The sequence below is a fragment of the Brettanomyces bruxellensis genome, chromosome 6, assembly GCF_011074885.1.
Source record: "Brettanomyces bruxellensis chromosome 6, complete sequence".
NCBI classification, from domain to species: Eukaryota; Fungi; Ascomycota; class Pichiomycetes; order Pichiales; family Pichiaceae; genus Brettanomyces; species Brettanomyces bruxellensis.
In genome coordinates, this window is record NC_054687.1 from 204,610 (window position 1) to 230,424 (window position 25,815).

Below are 25,815 nucleotides of genomic sequence, written 5' to 3' on the forward strand. Positions count from 1 at the left end.
ATAATGATTTTGGCTTTGGAATTTGGAATTTGAAATTTGTATTTATTTTTTAATTTTGTATTTTGTATTTTTTTTATCTTCTTCGTAATTATTTTTTTATGCGGGGTGAGAACCCGAGAAGTAAATACCGGCTAAAGAGATCCGAGTAAGCAGAACACAGCTATGGGTGGGCATTACTCCTTTAATTTTTACCAGTTAACGCATGTTATGTGCCAATTTTTGGGAATCTGAGTAGGAAGTAGAAATTGATTACGGAGCCTGGCTGTATTAGACAGCTGTCTCGAGGATTTATACACATATACATACATTTCAATATCAGTATCTTTTTCGGCGCTTAAAATATTCATGAGTGGGCCAAGCCTGACAAAGTTCAAAATAAAGCCAAAAAAGCAAGTGGCCAGAAAAACAAACCGAATCGGTAAAGCATGCTTTAGCTGCCACCAGAGAAAGGTCAAATGCAATTTTGAAATTCCCTGTGATCGGTGTATTGCACGTGGAATGGCACACTTATGCCGGAGAGAGCCAATTGTGATTGATGGACTTCAGATGAACACCGGTGGACCCACAGAGCAGGCTTATGTGCGGGAAAACGAGGCTTTACGAGGCAGAATAAGCAGCTTAGAGAGTATGGTGAATCGGATGAGGGAGCAGATGGAAAGAGATCGTATTAACACTAGCAGCAAGCCTGTGTATAGAAATTTAGTGTGTAGCAAGTCTGGAGATGGAACAGAGCAGAGAAGAGGAGAGCACACAGGGCAAAAGCAGCCGGGCAGTGAACCAATAGTTGGAACAGCGCCATCTGTTGGGAGATCAGACTCGAAAATTCCTTTAACTGACTCACATTGGGATGTGTACTCTGCAACGATGAGTTTGCTTAACGGAGGACTCATGGATACAAAAATCGAGGCAAGTAAGCTGGAAAGCAATACTGAAGAGTGGGCAACAGTGAATAATCCGTCAACAGCTGCGAAAATGCAGCAGTGGGGCGATTTCCGGTCGGATGTGTGGAATTATCAGCTTAAAGTGATACGGACGGTGACAAAGTCGGAGTCGGACCTCTTAATAAAGGCAGCTTTTCGGCAGGTGCCATTCTTGTTGCCTATAATAGACGAGCAGTCGTTCATGACGGATTATGAGACATACTGGGCCGATAATCAGGATGGTGAGAAGCACATCTCGCCGTTTTACTCCAAGTCACCACAAAAATACATGCTTCTTGGCGAGTCCTACGCACTCATGTGCATTGCGATACATTACTGCGAGGATAGCTTGCAGAAGCAGCTTCAGTTCACGGATGAGGACTGGGATTTCTTCCCCAGAGTGTTGTTTTCCTGTGCCTTGGAGTGTCTATACAGAGGACGCTTTATGACATTCATGAGTCTCCGAACGCTTCAGGTGATGGCTCTGATGAACATGTGTGCTCAAGCTTTGGGCGGTATTGACTTGCAGCACTGTCTTTTTGGCATTAGTGTCTACATTGCCCGGCGGCTGGGGCTGGATTCTCAATTGGATAACACTAACCGTTCGGTGGTTCGAACCTGCCTCTGGTGGAACTTGACTGTTTTTGATTGGACCCAAAATTCTGGAAATAAGCGCCTGATCCCAGACAACAGCTTCACCACTCCGTTACCAAACCCTCCATACCCATCCTCTGAGTATCTTCTTTCATTCTCCTTGCGGATCGCAAGTATACGCAAGACATGGCTTGGAGATAACTCTGGCTCGCCATCTCTTGATGTGCTCAAGGAGACAGATCTACAGATTCGACTGCTACAGGTGGACACAGAGCATTATTTCCAAAGTGCTCCCAAGGAGTCACATATCCAGTACATGGCGTTTCTAACCGATATGATCGTGCTTCACGAATTGTTGGAGGTGAACAGAAGAATGTCGGCATTGATGAGTTCCGTGCAGTGGAAGCAGACGTGCTTTCATGAGTGCTATACTCTGGCATGTAGACAAATCAGTATGTTCTGCTCATCAAAGACGCCATCGCATTTCAGGAAGCCATACTTTGTTTCCGAGTACGTGGTCTCGGCAGTTATCTTTCTACTGGTGGACTTGCTTCTTGATACATCGTCTGGGCGGAAGTACAAGTGTGAGGTGCTCAGAAAGGCAGATACTGTGATTGCTCAACTCAAAACATACAAGATTGTGATTCGGCCTGCAATCCGAGGAATTTACGTTATTCAGAGACTCTGCGATTTGGTCAAGGGAAAGAGACAGGTCCATGACAAGTACGGGGTGCCCGAGCGGTTTATTTCCAGGCAATACACTTTAACAGGAGAAAGATTGCAACCGGATGCTGGAGAATCCTCAATTGACACTTCAACTGCTCGAAATTATACCAATGGCTACAATGATTCACATAAAATAAACCCCGAGATCGTCAAGAAGAATCCAGAATCAGCAAGTGAGCGTTTAGATGCACTGAAGCAGTTGAAAGTGGCATACAGAGCAGAAATCCTGCAATCACAACAACTTTACTTTGATACTAAGAGGGCAGCAGAAAAGGATGATGCTTCTGATGTTTTACCCGAGATGGGAACACCATTACCGGACGTGATTCAAGATACGATCCAAGACATTTTAAGTGATAACGGCTGGAACCAATTTTTGGCCTCATTGAGTGATCTGAACGAGTGAATTCGGAAATTATGGTAATCTTGATAATGGAGAGAATTCCGAGGGTCTGAAAAATTCCCCMAAAAAAGTTGGAGAGTCTTATCGGCGCTAAAAAAATATAACTCTCGAGGATGAATAAAAGCTTTTTGAATGGTTGGTTATCATTTGGCAACTTCCGCGATTCGTATCAGCTCGGCTTTTTTTTTGATTGGGCGAACTGGGAAAATGAATAAAAAGTCCGCATTGATTAGTGGTTGGAAAGTGGGATGGTGACGAATGCTATTGTAAATATAGTCGTAGAGCTTTTCTAGGGAAAATACAGAATCAAGATGTTTTTGAATAAAGAACATGTAGCGAAAATAATTTGAGGTAGAAGATTTCACACATTGAAAAGTTCAGAGGTTTGGTAGAGTATCTATCTGTTCATATTAGTTGTATCTAGTCTCGATATAACAGGAGGCAAGATTCAAGTAGAATATTCGAGTTCTAAAAAGCACTATGAGACAGCCAAAAGCAGATCAAGAGACAGTCTGTGTGGATGAGAAAGATCTCCCATACGAAATTGTGAAAATTCACGATATATGGATTACTGCGAAAGATGGAGTGAAACTTCAAGGCCATCTTTGGATTCCAAAGAAAGCATGGGAGGATGAATCTGGCAGCATAAAACTTGGAACAATCGTGGAGTATATTCCATATAGAACAGATGTGACCATCGTCAGAGACTCCATTAGACATCCATATTTTGCAGGTAACGGTTTTGCTTCTTTGCGGATAGACATGAGAGGATGCTCGAGTTCGGACGGAATACTGTATGATGAATATTTGGAGCAAGAGCAACAGGATGCACTAGACGCTTTTGACTGGATTACCAAGCAAAAATGGTCCAATGGCAACATTGGTATCTTTGGAAAATCCTGGGGTGGTTTCAATTCTTTGCAAATTGCTGCCAAGCAGCATCCCGCCTTGAAAGCAGCAATTCCGTTGATGTTCACCGATGATCGGTATTCGGACGATGTCCATTATAGGGGAGGATGCATGTTGGCTTCCGATATGCTCTGGTGGGGAACTACCATGCTTTGCTATGGTCCCAGACCTCAGGATCCATTAATTGTCGGCTCTGAGTGGAAGAAAAACTGGCTCCAGAGACTAAACATCAAGCCTATGCTCTTCAACTGGATCGAGCACCAGACACGAGACTCGTTCTGGAAGCATGGTTCCGTGTGTGAGGACTACAGCAAGGTGGATATTCCTGTTTTGGCATTTGGTGGTTGGCGTGACGGCTATACAACCCCGGTTTTCCGGCTTGCTAAGAACCTTGGTGATCACATCTCCTCTGTGATTGGTCCCTGGGTTCACGAGTTTCCCGAAGTGGCCACCCCGGGTCCTAAAGTCGGATTCCAGCAGCTTGCACTCAACTGGTTCCAGAAGTACTTATATCCTGAAAAGAAGGAGTTTCAGGAGTTCCAGATGCCCCGGTTGACCGCATATGTGCAGGAGCCATCCAACATTAACGACTCGTACTCCTCAAGAGACGGAAGATGGGTTTCCAAGAATGAGAAAGCGGCCAAGAAGTACAGAAAGTTTGTGCTAACCGACAAGCAGAGCCTGTGCGAAAAACCAGAAGAAGGCTCTGCCGATGAAATTGGTGTCAGCTTTAAAGGAACGCTTTCTCATGGCATGCATAGAGGAAACTGGTGTCCATTTGGAATGGAAGGTGATTTTCCATCCGATCAACGCTATGAGGACGGAAAATGCTGTTGCTTCGACTCAGGTGTCATACAGCAGAGAATGGAACTTCTAGGAGAGCCAGTTTTGCAGGCAAGTGTGTCATCAGACAAGAAGTTAGCCCACTTGTGTGCAAGCCTAATTGACATATACCCAAATGGTGGCGAGCATATCCTCATCTCATGGGGAAACCTCAACGTTACACACAGGAAATCTCACGAATACCCAGAGTACCTCACTCCAGGTGAAGTTTACGACGTGAAAGTTCCACTTGATGTGGTCGGTACAGTCATAGAGAAGGGACATAAGCTAAGATTGGCCCTCTCCACGGTCAGCTGGCCTTCAGCATGGCCTACTCCGGAAATTCCAACACTTACTCTTCACAAAGCCACCCTTCTTCTTCCAGAATTGGATGCTAGTACTGTTGTCAAGACACCAGACCTCCGTACACCGTCTGTGGTGAAGAGAACCGTGAAGGTGAAGCCTATTCTTCCGGAAAATAGGGTCAAAACTGTTACGTATGACGCAGCAAAAGACGAATGGGTCTTGGTTGACGTCCAGGATGGCGGTGAAAACCAGATTGACCACTATGATGAACTTTCAGGCACCTACTACGGCGAATATAACAAGAACATATGGCGTGTTAAGCCTCTTGACCCGCTCACTGCTTACAACGAGTGTATTTACAACTGTCATCTTGGAAGAAAGCGCGATAACTGGGATATCAAGATGGAAACTAAAGCCGTGATGACATGCGATTCAGATAACTTTTACGTTACTGCAGAAATCAAAGCCTGGGATCAGAAGCTCGAGGTGTTCTCTAAGGAGTGGAAGGAAACAATAAAGAGACAGTTTACCTAAACATCTGCTTTTTTTTACTGTGTACAGTTGAGACATGTCTTGCTACAATGTCTGTACATAAAGTAGAAAATAAGTAGTTTTAAAATTAAATTTGAAATTTAAAGCGAGCCGTGTAGGAACTAACAGTTTTATAATATATTTGGCGTGACGCCAAATTCATGCTATCGTCTATTCATGCAGTGGGAAATTTGCAAGGTTAAAAATTGTGAGATGTTCGTAAACGCCACAATGTGGATCGTATGATAAATTTTCACATAATCAGCCTAATTGTGGATTAAATTACCGTTATACTTGAAATGAGTGGAATTGGTTAAAATAGAATTGCGAAATGTAGAATTATTCGTATAAAGCATCTTAAGTTGCAGATGGGCTTGTAAGCGGATCTACTATTGAGGAAGTTGATTGGGACAATAGTTTGAGCGTTGTTTACTATCTCTTGACAATTTTAAGTTCTTTGTGTTCGGAACAAAATTCCGAATACTTTCATTACAAATTTAGTTGTGAAATGGTAAACTGAAGCAAACTAAAGTGGAAAGAACATCAGTTCAAGTCCTTGATGTTGTGTTGATGCTTTAGAAAAAAAGAGATCCGCACGGCTTACCTAAAAGGCGATGAAAAAAAAAAAGTGATTATCCATGAAAATTCGGCTTTACTCGGTGGAACATATTCGCTATTAGCTCACCCGATACAGCGCCGCAGTTTTTCTCGTGGCATTGGAAGTATTTAGGATGAGACGTAATAATAAAAATAATGGGCATCTGTAAGTTTGGGCTCTGTCCCCAGCATATCAATAAAGTAAGCAATAATTGGGACCCCCTTTTCTGATTTGTTAACTTAAATTTTTTTTTTCCTTTATTTTTTTCTTATTTAAGTATTTAAATAGACAGTCAAGTCCCATCACTATTCATGCAGTTTTTGCAATTCTTAGTTTTAGATATATTTTTATCTCTTTGAATCTTGCGCACTTTTGTTTTACTCTTGCCTTACTCTGCAACTGAATATATCAATTGGTCTGGTCTATCAGCCGGGTTTCAGAGTGAGTTTCAAGGTGAGTTTCAGGTAATTACTTACATTAGCTGGGCTCGCGAATGCATTAAGTGGAAGGTGAAGGTATTCCAATCCTGATAAATTCAAAGTTCAGTTTGTGAAGCCTTAAAATACATTTGCAAATTAGTTAAGCCGTGTTAAAAACAGACGTTATTGAACTTCAAGTCAGGTGTATTTTGGATAAGGTTTGGCTGACGTTAATTGGGTAGCGTTAACCAGATTGGCTTTCATATTATTAGATTATTCTTATCCATCCAGTGCTACCTAATGTCTACACATAGTCCCAAGTTACAGATAACCTCTCAAGGCACAACAAAGGACTTTGGCCTGAAGGAGGAAGATCTGAAACATGCCGCAAACATGAAAGCCGAGTTTCCAAGGGCAACTTCGAAAGTTGAGGAGACAACTTACAGATCTGATAGTCCTGTTGAAAGCGATGCAGATGCAGATGCAGATCTAGATGATCAGGATGATGGAAATATACCGGACTTGTATCCGGATGGTGGCTGGAAAGCGTACAGTGTTGTTTTGGGCAGCTTTCTTTGCTGTGTCACATCTTTCGGACTCATGAACAGTCTAGGAGTAATCGAGTCTTACGTACAAAGCCACCAACTCGAAACCTCGTCTGTGTCTATTGTCTCGTGGATATTTTCGATCTTCATGTTCATGTCTTTGTTTCTTGGTCTTTTTATTGGGCCTATGTACGATGTTGTTGGCTCCCGCTGGCTTTTGCTTGCTGGAACTCTATTTATTTTTGTTGGTCTAATGACGACTGCCTCCTGCACCAAAGTCTATCAGTTCATTCTCAGTTTTGGTGTTTGTGCAGGAATAGGCGCCGCATTAATGATGTTTCCGTCTGTTTCAACCGTTTCCAGCTGGTTCAGTAAGAAGAAGCGGTCTTTTGCAATCGGAGTGGCCATGTCTGGTGGTTCTGTTGGTGGAGTTCTCTTTCCTGTTATGCTCAGAGCGTTGTTTCCTCGTTTTGGCTTTGTTTGGTCCATCAGAATTCTTGCGCTTCTTAACCTCGGCATCTCATCGGTGGGGTCTGTTTTGGCTTCGGATAGATTAAAGCAGATTAGACTAAAGACGAAGGATGTAGACAGCCGGACTTTCTGGGATAAACTAAAAGATTCGTTCGATATTAAGGCATTTAAGGACAGAAACTTTGTAACGCTTTCATGTGCCGTGTTCTTGAACGAGTTTGCACTTTTGATTACTCTCACATACATCTCGTCTTACGCGATGATCCAAGGGGTCTCTCAAGCTGAGAGTTACCAAATGTTGACCATCTTGAACCTTGCCGGAATCTTCGGTCGGTTCATTCCAAACTACCTAGCGGACTACTATGGCTCATTCAATATGATCATCATCATGTCAGCACTGAACACGTTTTCCTTGTTTGTCATTTGGCTACCGTTTGGCCAGTTTAAAGGGGCCCTCTACATTTTTGTCGTATTCTTTGGCTTTGGCTGTGCCGCTACATACTCTTTAACCGGTGCCACGGTTAGTACTATTACGCGTAAAACAAAGGACTTTGGAAAACGCTATGGGACGGTCTACGCGTTCGTGTCGTTTGGAAATTTGCTGTCTTTACCTGTTTCTGGTGCACTTATCAAGCAGAAAACAGCCACCGACTACAGGAAGATGGTCATATTTGCCGCCTGCACTTGTCTTGCCGCTACTATCTTCTTCGTCCTCAGCAGAATGAGCATAGTTGGCAGAAAGCTCCGTACTGTGGTTTAGAGGAACACCTGTTGTTCGCAATTAATAGATTTAATACGATTATATAATTAAATTGGTCCCGCTTCATGAAATGTTAAAAATGCTACAGGCATTAGAGTAAAGCTATTAGCGACTGTTCTATTAAAATACAAACCTGTGCTCTTTCCCTCACACAGTTCTCTGTTTGGAAGGCTCGAAAGGCATGAGGAATGCCAAGATCGATAATGAGCCAATGAGAGCACCGCATGCCCAGATTGGAGCAGCGGAAGAGCTGGAAGAGGCAAACCAGTAGATAACTGGCGAAAATGCACCAGCAACTCTACCCAATGCCATACATAATGCAACACCTGTAGTACGGGCCCTTGTTGGGAACACCTCTGGAGTGTAAGCATAAAGACATGCGTAATAAACATTGATGAGGAAGTATGTGGCAGAACCAAATCCGGCATCTGCTGCAGCAGTACGGCAGGTGGTGTAACCAAATAAAATGGCCATGCCCGCAATTGCACCAATGATCATTGTTCCTCTTCTTCCCAAATATGGAACCTTGATAAGCCAGCCAGCAGCTATAGGTCCAAAAATTCCGACAACATTGTCGATTGTACCGTTTCTGTAGGTGATGTAGGTAGAATCAAGCCCGGTTGCACCGTGTTCAGCAATGTAAGTGTAGAGGAAGTTGTAGAAAGTCGAGTAGGCGAGACCGATAATCATCCAGGAGAGAATGATGAGCGAAGTGGAGTAGGTGACCTTTCTGGACTGGAAAAGGATCTTGATGTTGTCCCAGGTTGTGGTGCAGAGCTTCTTGAACGAGTGGCCGTGCTTTTTGGCGTTGTAGTAGTCTTCCTTAATCTCACCGCACGATTTAAGGTCTTCAAGTGTCAAAGAGCAGTGGCGATTGTGCTTCTTTGCCAAGGCCATAATTGTTTCGTAGGCCTCTTCATCTCTGCCGTTTGACACCAAAAACTTGGGCGTCTCCTTCAACTTCAAAACGAAAAGTCTGATCAAACCGACAACCAAGATGATTCCCGAGTTGACGTACCAGTTATATCTCCAGCCGCGGTTATTGGAAGAAGTGCAGGTAGCGGCATCAGAGCAGGAGTTATTGGGCATAAAGGCCCAGGCCAAAACAGCAGCAATAGTCTGTCCAACACCCCACCAGGCTGCCATAGTGGTGTTCAAGTATTGATACTTGCTTGGCAAGTATTCCATAAAGACAGCAACATCCGTACCCAAGTTTCCTCCTGCTGCCACTTCCGACAAGAAGAAGAAGATCACGTACATTGGATAGCTGCCTGCACCACCTGTGAACATACCAAACACGGCTGCAAGAAGCAAGGAAGAGTTGAAGCAGAGTTTTCTGCCGATCAAATCGGCACCAAAACCAAAGATGAAAGATCCCATGATAAGTGCGGCATACGAGCACTGCGTTGCGATTGGATACGAGTTGTCTCCCAAAAACTGCATGTTAACGTATGTGTAGACGGAGGACTGGATCATCTCCATCTGGGAGTCTGCAGAGTATCCAAATCCAGCAATGCAGAATAATGCTGCGTGTGTCCAAGTGAATCCGATCTCATCCAACGCATCATTGACCAAATGGATCTTTGCTGAGAGTGCTGGATCATCGTTCTCCACCTCGGTCATATCCTTCTGCGCTGCCTTGATCATCACACCCTTTCCATCCTCCAAAAGTTCTGCATCTTTCACTGAATACTCAACTTGTACTTTTTGTGCTTCCGACTTCTGCGAATCCTGGGATTCCGAGTTCTGCGAGTCGGAGTTCTGTATGTTTGATTTTTCATTAAGCGTCGACATGGTGGGGTCTCAGATATGTTCAGTTCGTATATCTTCCACTGGCTGGAGGCAGCTTGTTGTTATATTGATAATGATGATCGTAATATTAAAACATAAGCATAGTACCAGGCTACCAAGATCTTTCGATGATATCCCCAGATATATATTCTTTTTTTTTTTGTCCAAGTCTTTCTTATCTAAATTCTTTTCAACAATTTCGGAGTCAACGCTTAAAGACCCATATACTAAAAAGCCCTATCAAGCTGCCCTATCGAGTTCGGCTTCACTCGTCCTCGATAATTCTTTCAAGATAAATTCAAATATTGTTATCGCATTGTTGTGCACAATCTTAAAATATGTCCGCGCACCTAAACAGGAAATTTTCAGCTATCACGACCGAGGAAATCCGCGTTTGTTTTACCGGTATATCCAATCAGAAATCACGAGCTACCTTATAATCATCACCCCTCAAAACTATAGTGTTACACTGATCCGCGGGTCCATAACAATGCACTTTCTGCATTTTACATTTGAGGCTTCTTTAAATTTTTTTTTTTTTTTTTTTTTTTTTTTCATTTTTTATTATCTGAGTCACACATTAATGCATTTCATACTTTATATATATTGGTTCTAATAACTGGTTATCGTACCATTACATAAACATAGACAAGATCTGATGCGATATTTTGGTACTGACTTAAGAGGCATCGGGATGCCCAGAAATTTTAAACTTAGAAGGTCTTATTTGAGAGAATACACGTGCTTTGAGTAGAATTAGGAAGAAAATGTAGCGATTTAGAAGAAGGGAAGTAAACGCATAGCCGGTATGAATAAATAGCCTAGCCTTGAATCAGTTTAACTATTCAAGTTTGGTTAAGTCTGAAGTATTTTGAATATGGAATATTCGGTGTGCAATATTCGAATATTCCGAATTTTCAGAAGAAAGTCCGTTCTTCGATATCTTTTCCACCTGGATTATGTCCGTAAACTCAGGCTCAATGCATACCTAAATAGCCCGAAGTTCTCGAGCCTTGGTGCACGGGTGTCTCAAGTCTCAAAGATCTTGAAACCGGAATTTCACGATCTCAAGAAAAAGTTCTGAGGGAAAGCAGCAGAGACGCATGGACGAAAATTAATTGAAAGGGAGGAAAATAAAGTAGGCAGAAGATAGCGAAGTGAGGAAAAAATTAAGAATAAAAATAAAATAATGGCATGCAGCATAGTGGAAGCAAGAAACAGAGGAGGAGAAAAAGTAAAAGAAAAAAAAAGAGAGGACGATAAAATGTACACCTTTTCCCAAGATACGCATAGGTGGTTGTTTTTCGTTCATAAGGCAAGCCATTTGAATTTAAGTTGGAAAGAGGATAGTTGTAATCATATCTGTTGAGTGGATATAGGCAACTTGAACTCTTTTATTTACATTCTGATAGCATTTGACTTTCAAGAGAGAAAAAGGCAGCAGCTTACATAGCATAGACAAGCATAAATAATATAGGCACATAATGGTAAGTTTACGGAGGGTGATAAGTATTTGATTGGATTGAGTACTAACAAAGGGGCTAAAATGAATTGAATGTGTAAAAGGGTGTAAGGGATGAAGGGTATCGAGGGATGAAGATATGAGGATATGAAGATATGAAGATACTGAATTGAGATGCTGAAGATACTGAGGATATGAAGATACTGTTGGGGATACTGTGTTTGGATACTTGAAGACATGCAATCAGTTGCGTATTCAGTACTTATGCAGTACTTATGTAGTACTCATTCAGTACTTATTTAGTACCTCTTCACCACACCTTCACTGTACATCTTCGGAATACCTTATCGATTACGCCCTACACATTTATCAGCCATACTTACAGGCAGGAGCGCTTGAAAACGCAAGAAAAGAATTGAAGAACCTTTCCATCGACGAAGAGGAGTCGCACTATGGATCGGTGTACTCGGTGTCGGGACCAGTTGTGATCGCGGAAAACATGATTGGATGTGCGATGTACGAGTTGGTGAAAGTTGGACACCAGAACTTGGTCGGAGAGGTTATCAGGATCAGTGCCGACAAGGCCACCATTCAGGTGTATGAGGAGACGGCAGGACTCACGGTTGGAGACCCGGTGATGCGGACAGGAAAGCCACTTTCTGTGGAGTTGGGTCCGGGATTGATGGAGACGATTTATGACGGTATTCAGAGGCCTTTGAAGGCAATCAAGGATGCCTCGCAGTCGATCTACATCCCCAGAGGTGTGGATGCTCCGGCACTCTCGCGGACGAAGCAGTATGAGTTCAAGCCGATCGACGGATTGAGAGTCGGCGACCACATCAGCGGTGGAGACGTTTTTGGAATTGCGTACGAGAACTCGCTCATGTCGGAGCACAAGATCATGCTCCCACCGCGGGCCAGGGGTACGGTTGTGAAGATTGCCGAATCGGGCAGTTACACGATTACAGAACCGGTGATCGAGATCGAATACGAGGGAAAAACCAGAGAGTACTCGATGATGCACACGTGGCCTGTTCGTGTGCCAAGACCGGTTGCACAGAAGATGGCGGCAGACTATCCACTATTAACGGGTCAGAGAGTGCTCGATGCGCTTTTCCCCGATGTGCAAGGTGGAACAACGTGCATTCCAGGAGCCTTTGGATGCGGTAAGACGGTTATCTCCCAGTCACTCTCGAAGTACTCGAATTCGGACGTGATCATCTACGTGGGATGCGGAGAGAGGGGAAACGAGATGGCCGAGGTGTTGATGGATTTCCCCGAGTTGTACACCACGGTTAACGGCAAGAAAGAGCCCATCATGAAGCGGACTACCTTGGTTGCAAACACGTCTAACATGCCGGTTGCAGCCAGAGAGGCCTCCATCTACACCGGAATTACGCTTGCCGAGTACTTCCGGGACCAGGGCCGCAACGTTTCGATGATTGCCGACTCGTCTTCGCGGTGGGCCGAGGCCTTGCGTGAGATTTCCGGCCGGTTGGGTGAAATGCCCGCCGACCAGGGTTTCCCCGCCTATTTGGGTGCCAAGTTGGCCTCCTTCTACGAGCGGGCAGGCCGGTGTATCGCACTCGGCTCCCCGGACAGGCAGGGCTCGGTTTCCATCGTGGCAGCCGTCTCTCCACCCGGTGGAGACTTCTCTGACCCCGTGACTACCGCCACATTGGGTATCACGCAGGTTTTCTGGGGTTTGGACAAGAAGTTGGCACAGAGAAAGCACTTCCCCTCTGTCAACACGTCCATTTCCTACTCCAAGTACACCACGGTTCTCAACAAGTTCTACGATGCGAACTACCCAGAGTTCCCCGTGTTACGGAACAAGATCAAGGAGATCCTGTCGAATGCCGAGGAGTTGGAGCAGGTGGTCCAGTTGGTCGGAAAATCCGCTCTTTCCGACTCCGACAAGATCGTCTTGGATGTGTCCACCTTGATCAAGGAGGACTTCCTCCAGCAGAACGGTTACTCGTCCTACGATGCTTTCTGCCCGATCTGGAAGACCTACGACATGATGCGGGCCTTCGTCGCCTATTTCGACGAGGCCCAGAAGGCCGTTGCTTCCGGAGCTCAGTGGTCCAAGCTTGCTGATGCCACTGCCGATGTCAAGCATGAAGTTTCGTCCGCCAAGTTCATGGAGCCAAGCCTTGGCGAGGAGAAGGTCCGTGCTGATTTGGACAAGTTGGTCCAGAGGGTCTCTGATAGATTCCAGGAGGCCTCCGAGTGATGAGAGTTCGGCTTGGATTACCCCTCCTGCTTTTTCTCTCCTTCTTTCGTCTTTTACTTTAACTCTTAGTAATATGCAATTTGGTTATCCTGTGTATTGTAGTTGTGTGCAAAGTACTTTTGATTGGTGTACTTAAGTGTTCTTAATCTTAGATTACTGGTACTATTACTATTACTCTTACTTCTATTATTATTTACTGTTATTACTCCTACTACTATTTCTATTATTATTATTCCTATTATTATTATACCTACTATTATACCTACTATTATACCTACTATTATAACTACTACTATACCTGCTACTATTGCTCTCATTACCATTGCTCCCATTACTATTGCTCCCATTACTATCACTCCTTTTACTGTTACTCCTCCTATAACTCCTATTATACTCCTACTAATATTTCCTCTAGTATCACTGCTATTACTAATACTCCTACTATTATTTTTATTATTATTATTCCCATTACTATTGCTCATCCTATTACTTCTTTTACCATTATTTCTTTTACTATTATTTCTGTTACTATTTCTCATCCTATACTTCTACTATTATTTCTTCTATTACTATTACCCATATCACTCTTATTACTATTTCTCTTTCTCCTACTATTTCTCGTATCACTATTACTCCTATTACTAAATTATTCCTAATCCTGAAATACCCTTACTCATATTATCATTACTCATTTGTTATACTTGCTCTCGAATAGGTATTACCAATACATTAGTACCGCGCTGATTACCGTTACCCATATATTAGTATTATTACTATTTCTAACTCTCCTAACTTTCTCCTGAGTTCATCTTGAATTACCGTTAAATAGCTACTGAAATACTTTAAAAACTCCAAAGCCAATTCTAAATCACTCTTGAGTCAATTGCTCTTATTAGTATAGATATTTAATGAATATTCTAAATATCCCTGAATTATTTCTGATTTGATCTCGAGTGAACCTTAAATTACTCTACGCACTCTTGATTAATTCCTAGATTATTTTGAAAGTAGTCAAGAATTAATCTCGAATATTATTGAAGTGCTCTTAAGTAATCTTGAATCCCTACGCATCCTACTACTTGATTTATTAACTTACTTTTTAAACACTCTTAAATTTCTCATGCTTATCTTAAATTACTACTTATCACTCCCTCTACACTTACCTCTTTGGTACTTTTCTTCCCCTCCCCTTTTTTTCTCTCTTCTTTTTTTTTTCTCCCGCTTTTCGTCTATTTTTATCTCTACTTTTCACTCTTTTCGACCTTCTCTTGGCATATACCCCAACATTATACTCACTCTAAAGCCTAACGATGAACTTTCTCGCAAAAGCAGTAGAAACCTTCACTGGAAATTCCATTCCCTACACCTTCAAAGAAAAAGTCGTTTCGAATATTGAGGAAAACCCAGTCGGTTCCAAATCAATATGGAATGTTTATGATGGAACATCGAATAAGGACGGATCTGCAGTCACAATCTTTGCATTCGACCTAAAAAGCCTACAATTGGCAAAGTACACGCCCCTGGCGAGAAACGCATTCAAGAAATCACGCGGATTATCGCTTTTACCCGGTGTCTTGACCGTCATTGATTCCATCCAAAATGATAATTTCATATATATAATTACTGAAAGAGTGCAGCCACTATTCAATCTCTTGAGCCAGCCACTATATAGACCTGCGAACCATGATCCTGCATCCAAGGATCTTCTGATTTTGGGAATTTACCAGGTTGCCTCAGCTTTAAAATACATAAACGTGGAAGGCTCGTCTGTTCACTGCAATATAAGCAGAAACGCAATTTTTGTCACACTGAGTGGTGAATTCAAAGTCAGTGGCTTTGAACTCCTTGTCAGTCTCAAGGAAAAGGACTTCACGGTTTTATCAATGGCCTACCAATGTCCATCCTTTGATTCTACGCCTGTTCCTCCTGAATTCGAAAGATCTGGATCCAACTACTTTGGGAGCGTAAAACCAAACATTGCTGCTAAATTTGATGCCTACAAGTTTGGTGCCTTTGCCTGTGAGCTTCTTGGGGCAGAAGAGGTTCCCAACAAAGCAGGACTGGCGCAAAATCTCGTCTCAAGTGCCGTTAACACTCCAAAAGTCATGATACCGCACTTGAAAAGATGCCTACAAGCGTCAGTGGCTACGAGATACACGACTCAGCAATTTCTTAAGTACGGTGAGCATTCTTATTTCGATACGCCGCTTATAAACTTATGGAAGGGTATCGACAAGCTCGCGCTGAAAAACGAGGATGAAAAACTGGACATATTCCAATCTTTAGACAGCATCGACAACCTTCCTCCTGGAATGCTTGAGTTCTGCATTCTTCCCGAACTCTGCTCCGTTTTCAACACCTTGAGCCACAACAATAACAACAAAAAGTCGATAATTCTATTCCAGCTTTTGAAGCACAGCAAAACGCTCTCTGAGGACTCATTTTCACGCTTGGTTAAGCCAGTCATCTTCAAGGCTTTCACCTTACCCGATAGGGCCATCAGAATGACTCTCTTGAATGGTCTACCTGAAATCGTTCCAAGATTGTCAGACAGCGAGGTTCAAAATAGAATTTTCATGAACCTCCTTCAAGGTTTCAACGATACAAACGTGACTATTCGGGAGGAAACAATTCGTGCAGTTATTCCAATAGTATCGAAGATTAGTAATCGGCAACTCAACAACGACTTGCTCAGATATCTGGCAAGGTTGCAGGCGGATGAAAGCTCGGATATACGGACAAACGTTGTTGTGTGTCTCACAAAAGTTGCTCCCTTCATGAACGACAACTCCAGAGTTGCAGTTCTCCTCACGGCATTCGGTAAAGCTTTGAAAGACCAGTTTGTTCCGGCCAGATGGAACAGTTTGATCTCTTTCCAGAACTGTCTCAAGTACTTTAGTCCCGAAGTGTGCTGTTCGAAAGCACTTTCAGCCTTGGCTCCTGCGCTATTGGATAAATCTTCAAAAGTCAGGGTTGAGGCCGAAAAGACGCTAGAGGCGTATTTGAAGAAAATAAGGGACGCCGCCTCAAAGTTGCCTGTTGACGATGAGGAAACAATACAGGCTGAGGACGAGCAATCCAGGAGTCTTTTAAACGGCTTTAACACCTTATCGCTTAGCAAAGTGGCTGTTGGATCCAAAAATACGCTTTTTGGATTTGGAAATACAGAGTCTTCTGACAGCTTGGCAATGAAGAATAACACTAATATTCCAGAAGAGGCATCTGCGTGGAATGATGAGGATGACGGTGGTTGGGATGACGAGGATGATAACCTCGAAGATAATGCGAATGGCACTAATTCCAGCACTACTGCTTCTCTGGGCTTTGGAAATACAACTGCTCCTGCTCAAACAAAGCCAAAGAGCAAGCTCAATCTTGAAGAGGCTGAAAGCGATACAGAGGATGCTTCAGCCTGGGATGATGAATGGTAGATGATGATATCTTTCGAAAGCAAGCGCTTATTCGCCATCAGTTTTGTCTGTAATTCGTCCATTTTTGTCAACTTTGCATCTTACTAGTCTTTCTGTGAGCGGCGTCCCCGTATCATAGTCCGATTTTTTTAGATTTACAGTCGAATCAGCTGCCAGCGCTATGGATGATATGATTTGGCCCCATAAAGATGTCACTTCCGTTATGGATTTAGAACCGTCTTCTAACTTTTTTATGCTGTTCGTGAACTCTTCGAGTTTATCTGAAAGCCGGCCTGTAATCTTTTCGACTTTCTTTAGTTGCTCGAGTTCCTTGCGTCTCTGCTCTAGTACCTGGTTCAAGTCTAATTTCTGGTTTGAGCTGCCCATGCTTGTTGGTTGTGACTATTATAGATAGAGCAGTTGTATGAATTCTGAATATTGATTATAAAGTACTGCTTTCTAAATGGCAACCAGCATGTATCTGATAACTTTATATATTTTTTCTAAATTTCCCCTTGATTATCGTAATAATGCATATCAACATGTGATCGATCTCCAAGTACAAAATATAGCCATCTGAACAAATCATATGTGACACTTGTTTCTCATCTGAAACTTTCCAACTCAAAAGAGGTCTCGGCGCGTAAAAAAAAAGAAAATTGAAGTATGAGAAAGGAAAATAAAAATAAAAAAAAACCTCAAGCGCGTTTTTTTTTGTGTACAAAAACATGTCAAGGGATAACATTATTACATACCAGCGACCCTTCACAAACCCTTAGTCCCAGTTAATCTGACCAAAAAAGCAAGTCGCTGAATCATATCATATCTCTAATTGCTGAAAAGTATGGCAAAGCTTTCTCTGAAGTCGGTGCTAGGGTCTAATCCCACTAATAATTGTACCCAAAACGCGGTTAATGTCAATAATCAGAACATGAGTAATGGAAGTAATACATATGAAATTCAGCAGCAACATGACAATTATGAAATTAAAAGACTTCAACTACAAAATAAGCAGCTTGCTATGCGGAATGAGAAGCTTTTGCAGCAGGTGGCAGTTCTTCAAAATGAAATGTCTAACGCACATCAGCAAATGACTATGTTGAGAAATAAAGAAGCAAGAATGAAGGGAAGCTTTCGAAAGTCGATCGGTGCCATCCGTGGAACAATAATATCTAAATTCGGAGATTTAATGGCCCAATTCGATAGTGATGTGGATCAATTAGGAATAGGATATGAGCATTCTACATATCTTCCCGTAGGTTATCATGGAGTATCTTCCTCAAATACACATAGAACTTTGCCGGATCCCGCCGGATACTTGAAAGGGATGAATGATTACATTCATCAAAGGATAATATCCACATCTAAGAATTCTAGCGGATCTGAATTAACTGTTTATGGTCAAAATTCTGATAAAAACGATAGGAATAATGAAAATGGAAACGCTTCAGGTGTAAATATTATCTCTGAGACTATCCAGGAAAAGGAACAAGCCAATGGTGATACAAGTGAAACTATTCCAGAAAATGAACAGGTTGATGATCATGCCTTTGAGCCTATATTGGAGGAAAATTCAGAGGAAAGTTCAAGTGATGCAAATTTAAATGAAAGTCCAACAAAGCTCGAAAATCCGCCGGAAGAGATGCAATCAGAAGATTCAAGCGCTGACACAAGTAAATTTAACGATTTTTCATCATCAAATTTGGATTCAACAGGTGCAACGTCGATTTCTGCTTTAAAAGTAACCGATACTAAGGATATAAAGCTTCTTCCTGCACCTTATGAAGATGCTCCTGAAAATGTTCCACAGAAAAAGGAGCCCGTTACACTCTCCCCTCTGGGAGAAAGTATTACAAAAGATGCAATTCCAATTTTGTCGTTCTCCGAAAAGGATAAGGGATTGACTGAGTCACCTCAAAGTCCGGAAAAGTCACCAATATTCAGAAATACAGAAGATAAAACTGAAGAAAATGCGTATGTTGCTAATTCAAGTGAGGCAAACAAGCCTAGCACGTCATATTCAACAGTCGAAGAACCGGAATTGGATCTCATGGATGGAATAGACTCGGGTGAGGCGCAATTTGAAAGTGAAAGTGCTCGTAATGAGGAAGATGATGAGCAGAATGGAGTAACAAACGTTCCTTTGACTGAAAATCCATTCAAGGATCCAAGATCAAAGACTAAGATTCGTATTGTGAGGTCTCCTAGGAAGAAACAACAGAGAAGAAGAAGAAAACGGCTGAGTGGATTATCCAGAGAGCTTAAAAATCTTCAGTTTGAGATGCCTCTATCATGGAGAGATCAAGGGGGCGAAAAGCCCAGAAAGGTTGAAAAGAGACGCAATAGTTTGGTTGATAGTGATTTGGAAAGTGAGCAAGAGCCAGGGGATGTCTCCATTGTCAATATCGAGGCTGATAACTCTGGTGATGACGATTACAAAAGCTCAAAGCCAGCAGATCTTGATCCTGTCGATGTTATGGCAACCAGTGCAAGGCGCAGAAAGCTGTTTATGGATGGTCCTATTAGTAAAAAGAGACGCATTACCGATTATGGAAAGAGCAGTCAAAAGTTGAATGTGCTAAAGGATGTTACAAATAATCTTGATCGAAATTCCAGTGGTAACAGCTCGAGGCGCAGTAGTAAGAAGACAGGAGGATCAATATTTGACTTGTTGGATGAAGAAGATGGAAATCGGGGTGAAAACAATAAGGAGAATGTGGTACCTTCGAAAAAGCAAAGCAAAAAGATACGGCAGACTACAAATAAAAGACGCAGAAAGCGTAAAAGTAAGAAGTCTGCAGCTAGTGTGCCGAAAATGATTAGTGTGTAAGGTAATTGCTGTGAACAGCTATATTGCTTATTCTCTTGGCTTTAGAAAAATATATATTTGTATACTAATGCTATCATGTGATATCTGAAAAGGTGTTTATACTGAGTGGACATCTTCTCTAAACTGCCATCTTCATCTTAATGGTTGGATAGGGATGGTAATCCACCACCTGGAAATCTTCAAACTTGAAATCGTCAATGTCCGTGACTTTCCTCTTTATGACCAATTTTGGAAATGGTCTTGGCTTTCTTGCAAGTTGCGACTTGATTGCTTCGACGTGATTACAATAAATGTGCGAATCTCCCATAACATGAACAAATTCGCCCGGTTCCATATCACAAACCATTGCAATCATATATGTGAGTAAAGCATACGAAGCTATATTAAATGGAACACCAAGACCAACATCGCACGATCTCTGATACATCTGACAATTCAACCTTGGCTTTCCAGTTCTGAAACTCACGTAGAACTGGCACATGACATGGCAAGGTGGTAATGCCATCTTTTTGAAGGCGGGAGGATTCCATGCTGAAAGAATTATTCTTCGATCATAAGGATTTGTTTTTAATGTGTGGATAATGTGCGCAATCTGGTCATAGCCTTTACCAGTATAATCCGTGTCACAGTCCTTGTATTCTGCCCCAAAATGCCTCCATTGAAATCCATATATTGGTCCTAGATCATCTTCACGTCTGTCTGTAAGTCCAATCGAGTCTAAGTACTCTCTGGAACCATTTCCTTCCCAGATATGAACGTTTTTCTCAGAAAGAACTTTACCGTCTGTACTTCCTGAAATGAACCACAAGAGTTCGTGCAAAATGCCCTTGAAGTAAACCCTCTTTGTCGTTAACAGTGGAAATTTCCCATCTGATAAATCGAATCTAAGCTGTGGTGGTGCAAACAATGAGTATGTTCCCGTTCCTGTTCTATCTTTACGTCTTTCACCATGCTCTAGAATATTGTTGCACAGATCAAGATATTGCTGTTCCTCAGTGTTCACTCCGATTTCTTCCTTTTGTGCTTCTGTCATTTTGTATTTTGTATTTCAAAACAAGATTTTATATGCCTAAAGCTGGCAGTTAATTCCTAGTGGACAAAATTAGTAAACGCTTGTATGGAGACGATGGTCTTTCAATACTTAGTACATTTACTTTTTCATTCAGACGCGTAAACAGATGTTCGCGCCCGAAAGAGAAGCGTGTCACGTGTAGCTTGTCACGTGTACGATTTATGGTGTAAGGATGTACGTATTTGACTACAATTCGCCCTTAGAGAGCCTAAGATCAATTTTGCCTCGTTATTTTACTTTCACGAAAATGCTTCAATTCATTTTCTTGAATCCCATCGGCTTGCAGTTTGGAGCTCGTTAAGGTAATACCTTCGTGATAACTATCCACAGTGCTTTGTTTGGCAAGCTCCTTCTTGGATTTCTCTTCAGTTAGAAAATCGGAGCGATAAAATCTAATCAAAAAATTTTCCGTCTTTTTTTTGTATTCTCAGCGATATCATTGGCTGAAAACTTTGCGGGCTAAAGCAGGGACTGCCAACTGCAAATAGTTAGAACTGAAGCATGTGTAATTTAAGCAATGTGAATAAACTCGAAATGGGATCGATACGAAATATAGCATTTTGGTTGTCAATTTAAGGCTGGCCTTTTTATCAATGGGTTCGGTGGGGGATCTAAAATCAGCATCTAGGCTGCTCCCTGTAAAATAGAAGAGACTGAAAATTCCACCGGGGAAAATATTTGTACCGCGAGTACAACCCGCGGTGAGGCAATATGTTTGCCGTGGGACTTGGTTCTCCCCCTGGTACTGTGGGGATTCACCGTGGACAACTATATATTACGGGGTAAGTAAATGTACATTACTGATGAACAGGTTTCAAGACAAATTTAAAAAAAAGAGTTGCACCAAGATAATAAAGTTTGTATAGTGCTTATGTCTCGTTTTGATTTCGATTAAAGGCATATTTGTGTAGATTAAAGCAGGGTAGAGAAGAGTAGAGAAGAGTTATTGGATTTGGATTTAGAATCTATGGGGAAACCTGTAGCTTTTTTTTTTTGCCTGCCCCATCATTACCAATATAGTTCCCTCGTTTTCAAATCCAGCAATTTGATTGTTATTTTTTTTTTCAAACCTTACTGTCTCAGTCGTCGGTCCTCTCTGATTTGTGCAAATAAAAAAAAAAATAAAATGAAATAAAACGGGATAAAGGTAAAATAAAGTATAATTATAAGAAAACATCCAGGCCAGTTGCCAGAGATACATTTTTTCTTCTTCCTTGACAAGGACCAAACTCCGACGTATTTTACAAAGGAACAACTAGACGAGCATCTATTGAACCAAGTACTAGAAGGCTAGTTCGGTGTTACACCCATTCATAATATTTTATTCGCCAGGATCCGTTAGACATATAATCTTCTTTTTTTTTTATTCAAAGAAGATAATTACCAGCCGGTCAGTATTTATTTCACCAGAAAGAGTTTTCAACTAGACCAGTACACACAAACAGAGCATTGCAATGTTTTCGCGCCTAGGATCTGCATTCAGACAGAATGCCAGGGCATATTCGACATCGGCCAAGGCAGAACTCTCGTCTAATACAAAAAAAGCCATCAGTAGTGTGGTTGGTGTTACAGGCCTCACATTAGGATATATTGTGTATCAGGACTCGCAAACTGGAAAGGCCATGACTGCAGCTGAGCATGGTCTGCAGGCTCCAGAGTATGAGTGGTCACATAAGGGCATGTTTGACTCGTTTGACCATGCATCCATCAGAAGAGGTTTCCAAGTTTATCGTGAAGTGTGTTCAGCATGCCATTCGCTCGACAGGATCTCATGGAGGAACTTGGTGGGAGTCTCGCACACTGCCAGCGAGGCCAAGGCCATGGCTGCCGAATTTGAGTACGATGATGAGCCAGATGACCAAGGAAACCCAAGAAAGAGACCTGGTAAGCTTACCGATCCGATTCCCGGCCCATATGCAAATGAGCAGGCTGCCAGAGCTGCTAACGGTGGTGCTCTCCCTCCAGATCTCTCTTTGATCATCAAGGCTAGACACGGAGGTTGCGATTATGTCTTTTCTTTGCTTACAGGCTACCCAGAAGAGCCTCCTGCAGGTGTTCAGCTTGCTCCAGGTGCAAACTACAATCCTTACTTCCCAGGTGGATCAATTGCCATGGCCAGAGTTTTGTTCGATGATCTTGTTGAGTATGAGGACGGTACACCGGCCTCAACTTCCCAGGAGGCCAAGGATGTTGTTACTTTCTTGAATTGGTGCTCAGAACCAGAACACGACGAAAGAAAGAAAATGGGTGTCAAGGCTTTGTTGATCGTTGGCTCCTTGTACCTCTTGGCTGTCTGGACGAAGAAGTTCAAGTGGACTCCTATCAAGCACAGAAAGATCGTCTTCAACCCTCCAAAGCCACCCAAAAGACGCTAATTTTGAAAAAGCAAAACTGAAAAAATGAACAATATGCCTCTGAAAGCATCGGCAGAGTCGTGGGTGGACTGTTAATACATGCTACTTTTCACAATTCCGTCGTTTGCTTTTTTTATCAGAAGAAACTACTCCCATCCCATTCCTTAAGTCAAGATCAGGCTAATTCACAACTGACATCTTAGGGTTGACTCCATTCCACCGGCTTTACACAGATTTCATTCTGCTCATATACTAAGAATCACCTTTCCTTACCTTTTTTTTGCTTCCATGTGTTGATTCATCTTCTATTTATTTATTTATTTACCTGATAGCCAGCTAGAAAAGTATTTGTACATGTAGCATTTTCCGTTTTTTTTTTTTTTCTTTTTGCCGCGTGTTGTTATTTTGCTTTGGGGTACATATTTGTCGATTGTCTATTTCTCTTCCATATCTCCCCATATCAAGCATATTGTATACACTATCCACACTATCTATCACCGCCTTAAATGTGCAATTGCTACATATGGAATCTGCACAACCCCAGCAGCAACAACCGCAGCAAAATCAGCAAAATATAGTAAACACGGTGGTGAATGCTAACAATGCATTCATTTCATCCTTGGATCACCTACCGTGTGAGATAATCCGGTCGTTATGGTTAATCCAGTCGTTAAATCTCAAGAATGAAAGAATTAAAAAAGATCTTGATTTGTTGCTTAAGCAGAAGGGCAAGGGCAATGGACAACAACTGGAATCCAGATTTCAGAATTTGAAGATGTTGATGTTACGCTATTCTAGGGAGATAGTTGCAGAGTCTGCCGGTTTGAGCCAAACCATCAAAGATCATCTCAAATTTCTAGATAACGACCTGCGAATTTTACAAGACTACGATGATTTCAGAAAGATGAACAAGGATCCTAAGCAACGCTGGCAGATGTTTGATTCATTCAAGCGGAAGTTTGCAGCTGAGCATTCTCAAGAAATACAGGATACCGAGCATAATGTGCAACCTTTGTTGCCAAAGAAACGAGCATCGGAGCCAGTGTCCGCATTTTCAAATAAGCGTGGCAAATCCACAATGGTGATCAAGATTGATCTAAAACGCTTCAAAAATGAACCGGTGGACGAAAAGAGTCTGCGAAAGGTTACAATCAAAGAATCTAAACTGGACAGGAAATCCCACAATAAGGAGAAAAAGCACAAAGATGAAAACATGCAGACGCCCACATACTGCTTTTGTCATGGCCCGTCATTTGGTCGGATGATTGCATGCGACAATCCGAAATGTGAATACGAGTGGTTCCATTATAAATGCGTAGGCTTGCATAAGGATCCGGATGTGAAGAAAAAATGGTTCTGCTCAAAAAAATGCCACCACCAGTATTGGGCGGACATTGCTCGGAAAAAAAGGCGGAAAAAACGTTTGGAGAACTATTAGTGTGTGTATATGTGGTATTGTTTTGTGTGTGTGAACTTCATTGTGTAATAATTTGTAATGGGAATATTCGAAGATCTCTAAACAATTTGTAAACTGCCCGTGTTTCTGTCACCGGGGTATTTGAAGACGCACGGCTAGAGACGGCAAACAATGGCAACGACACTGCAACTGCAACACAAGTTGTGTGATAAAGCAAGTGCGACAATTTAGATTATCCCCAGCCACTTACTCTGCGGCCTTTATAATTTGGCAGTTTGCAGATTTATCGCTTTTCGGCAAAGATCAAAATTCAAGACTCAATTAACCGGCCACACTATTTCAGTTTGTACAAGTTGAATTTATCTGCTTTTTCCCGCAGCATGCGGCCTCGTATGCCCAAGCTTATTACTGCAGATGCCTATGGGACATTGTATGCCCCAAGGTTCTCAATACCAAAGCAATACAATGATGTTACAGCGAGATTTGGAGTGGTGATTCCAGAAAATTTGCTGGAAAGAAAGTGGCTCAACAGCTATCACACGGTGAAGAAGATGTACCCCAACTATGGGAAAGCAGCCGGTTTGACGGTGGATGAGTTTTGGCGAAAGGTGCTTGTTCGAATATACGGCAAGTGCCAGGAACACCCGGAAATGATAGGGATGATCATCGACAAATTGGGCAAGAAAGAATCCTACAAGGTATTCCGGGATTTCGTTAGTCTGGCCGAGTGGGCAGTATGGGAAAAGGAGATTCCGTTTTGCGTGGCTTCGAACGCAGACTCGGGAGTTACACATTTGGTAATTAAAGAGTTTGGCATGGAAACATTTCTTGATTCCCAAGATATATATTTAAGCTACGACTTGGAGCTCTGGAAGCCCAACCCTGAATTCTTCAACCGTATAATAGATGATCAGCTGGCCAGATTGAGGGGCATCCGGTCAACCGATCCCAACTATCTGGAAGAGAGGCGAAAGCTGTTACAATCATCTTGGCATGTGGGTGATGAGTATGAAAATGATGTCCAATGTGCAATGGCTGCAGGAATGGGGGCTATCCTGGTTGATCGCTCAATTACGAATCCAGAACTTGCCATACAGAAGCGTGGGGAGAGGTTTTATGTTGTCAGCTCATTGGACAGGGTCCGCCAGATATTCGAGAAGTGATTAATGCATTGCAAACAAGTGTCATAGTACTTATAAAAAGTAGGAAACAATAAAGTGTATGTACACAGAACAGTAG

The 25,815-nt window shown here is 42.2% G+C and overlaps 11 protein-coding genes across 11 annotated transcripts; 8 read left to right on the top strand and 3 right to left on the bottom strand.

Annotated features, from left to right (window-relative positions):
• Nucleotides 1–345: 345 nt before the first annotated feature.
• On the top strand, nt 346–2,646 carry BRETT_003544 (uncharacterized protein; the record flags this gene model as incomplete). The annotated part of the gene is made up of 1 exon (XM_041282051.1): nt 346–2,646. One exon carries the CDS (start codon nt 346–348, stop codon nt 2,644–2,646), a length of 2,301 nt encoding a protein of 766 aa, XP_041135890.1.
• Nucleotides 2,647–3,123: 477 nt separating this feature from the next.
• BRETT_003545 (uncharacterized protein) lies at nt 3,124–5,214 on the top strand (the record flags this gene model as incomplete). Its single annotated transcript, XM_041282052.1, has 1 exon — nt 3,124–5,214. One exon carries the CDS (start codon nt 3,124–3,126, stop codon nt 5,212–5,214), a length of 2,091 nt encoding a protein of 696 aa, XP_041135891.1.
• Nucleotides 5,215–6,528: 1,314 nt separating this feature from the next.
• BRETT_003546 (uncharacterized protein) lies at nt 6,529–8,004 on the top strand (the record flags this gene model as incomplete). The annotated part of the gene is made up of 1 exon (XM_041282053.1): nt 6,529–8,004. The coding sequence occupies one exon, from the start codon at nt 6,529–6,531 to the stop codon at nt 8,002–8,004; it is 1,476 nt and encodes a 491-aa protein (XP_041135892.1).
• Nucleotides 8,005–8,151: 147 nt separating this feature from the next.
• BRETT_003547 (uncharacterized protein) lies at nt 8,152–9,798 on the bottom strand (the record flags this gene model as incomplete). Its single annotated transcript, XM_041282054.1, has 1 exon — nt 8,152–9,798. The coding sequence occupies one exon, from the start codon at nt 9,796–9,798 to the stop codon at nt 8,152–8,154; it is 1,647 nt and encodes a 548-aa protein (XP_041135893.1).
• Nucleotides 9,799–11,279: 1,481 nt separating this feature from the next.
• TFP1 (Vacuolar H+-ATPase V1 sector, subunit A) lies at nt 11,280–13,493 on the top strand (the record flags this gene model as incomplete). Its single annotated transcript, XM_041282055.1, has 2 exons — nt 11,280–11,282; nt 11,631–13,493. 2 exons carry the CDS (start codon nt 11,280–11,282, stop codon nt 13,491–13,493), a joined length of 1,866 nt encoding a protein of 621 aa, XP_041135894.1.
• Nucleotides 13,494–14,803: 1,310 nt separating this feature from the next.
• BRETT_003549 (uncharacterized protein) lies at nt 14,804–16,924 on the top strand (the record flags this gene model as incomplete). Its single annotated transcript, XM_041282056.1, has 1 exon — nt 14,804–16,924. One exon carries the CDS (start codon nt 14,804–14,806, stop codon nt 16,922–16,924), a length of 2,121 nt encoding a protein of 706 aa, XP_041135895.1.
• A 27-nt stretch (nt 16,925–16,951) lies between these two features.
• On the bottom strand, nt 16,952–17,290 carry BRETT_003550 (uncharacterized protein; the record flags this gene model as incomplete). Its single annotated transcript, XM_041282057.1, has 1 exon — nt 16,952–17,290. The coding sequence occupies one exon, from the start codon at nt 17,288–17,290 to the stop codon at nt 16,952–16,954; it is 339 nt and encodes a 112-aa protein (XP_041135896.1).
• A 544-nt stretch (nt 17,291–17,834) lies between these two features.
• On the top strand, nt 17,835–19,733 carry BRETT_003551 (uncharacterized protein; the record flags this gene model as incomplete). Its single annotated transcript, XM_041282058.1, has 1 exon — nt 17,835–19,733. The coding sequence occupies one exon, from the start codon at nt 17,835–17,837 to the stop codon at nt 19,731–19,733; it is 1,899 nt and encodes a 632-aa protein (XP_041135897.1).
• Nucleotides 19,734–19,851: 118 nt separating this feature from the next.
• On the bottom strand, nt 19,852–20,766 carry TMP1 (Thymidylate synthase; the record flags this gene model as incomplete). Its single annotated transcript, XM_041282059.1, has 1 exon — nt 19,852–20,766. One exon carries the CDS (start codon nt 20,764–20,766, stop codon nt 19,852–19,854), a length of 915 nt encoding a protein of 304 aa, XP_041135898.1.
• Nucleotides 20,767–22,259: 1,493 nt separating this feature from the next.
• On the top strand, nt 22,260–23,180 carry CYT1 (cytochrome c1; the record flags this gene model as incomplete). The annotated part of the gene is made up of 1 exon (XM_041282060.1): nt 22,260–23,180. One exon carries the CDS (start codon nt 22,260–22,262, stop codon nt 23,178–23,180), a length of 921 nt encoding a protein of 306 aa, XP_041135899.1.
• A 1,776-nt stretch (nt 23,181–24,956) lies between these two features.
• BRETT_003554 (uncharacterized protein) lies at nt 24,957–25,739 on the top strand (the record flags this gene model as incomplete). Its single annotated transcript, XM_041282061.1, has 1 exon — nt 24,957–25,739. The coding sequence occupies one exon, from the start codon at nt 24,957–24,959 to the stop codon at nt 25,737–25,739; it is 783 nt and encodes a 260-aa protein (XP_041135900.1).
• Between the last annotated feature and the right edge of the window lie 76 nt (nt 25,740–25,815).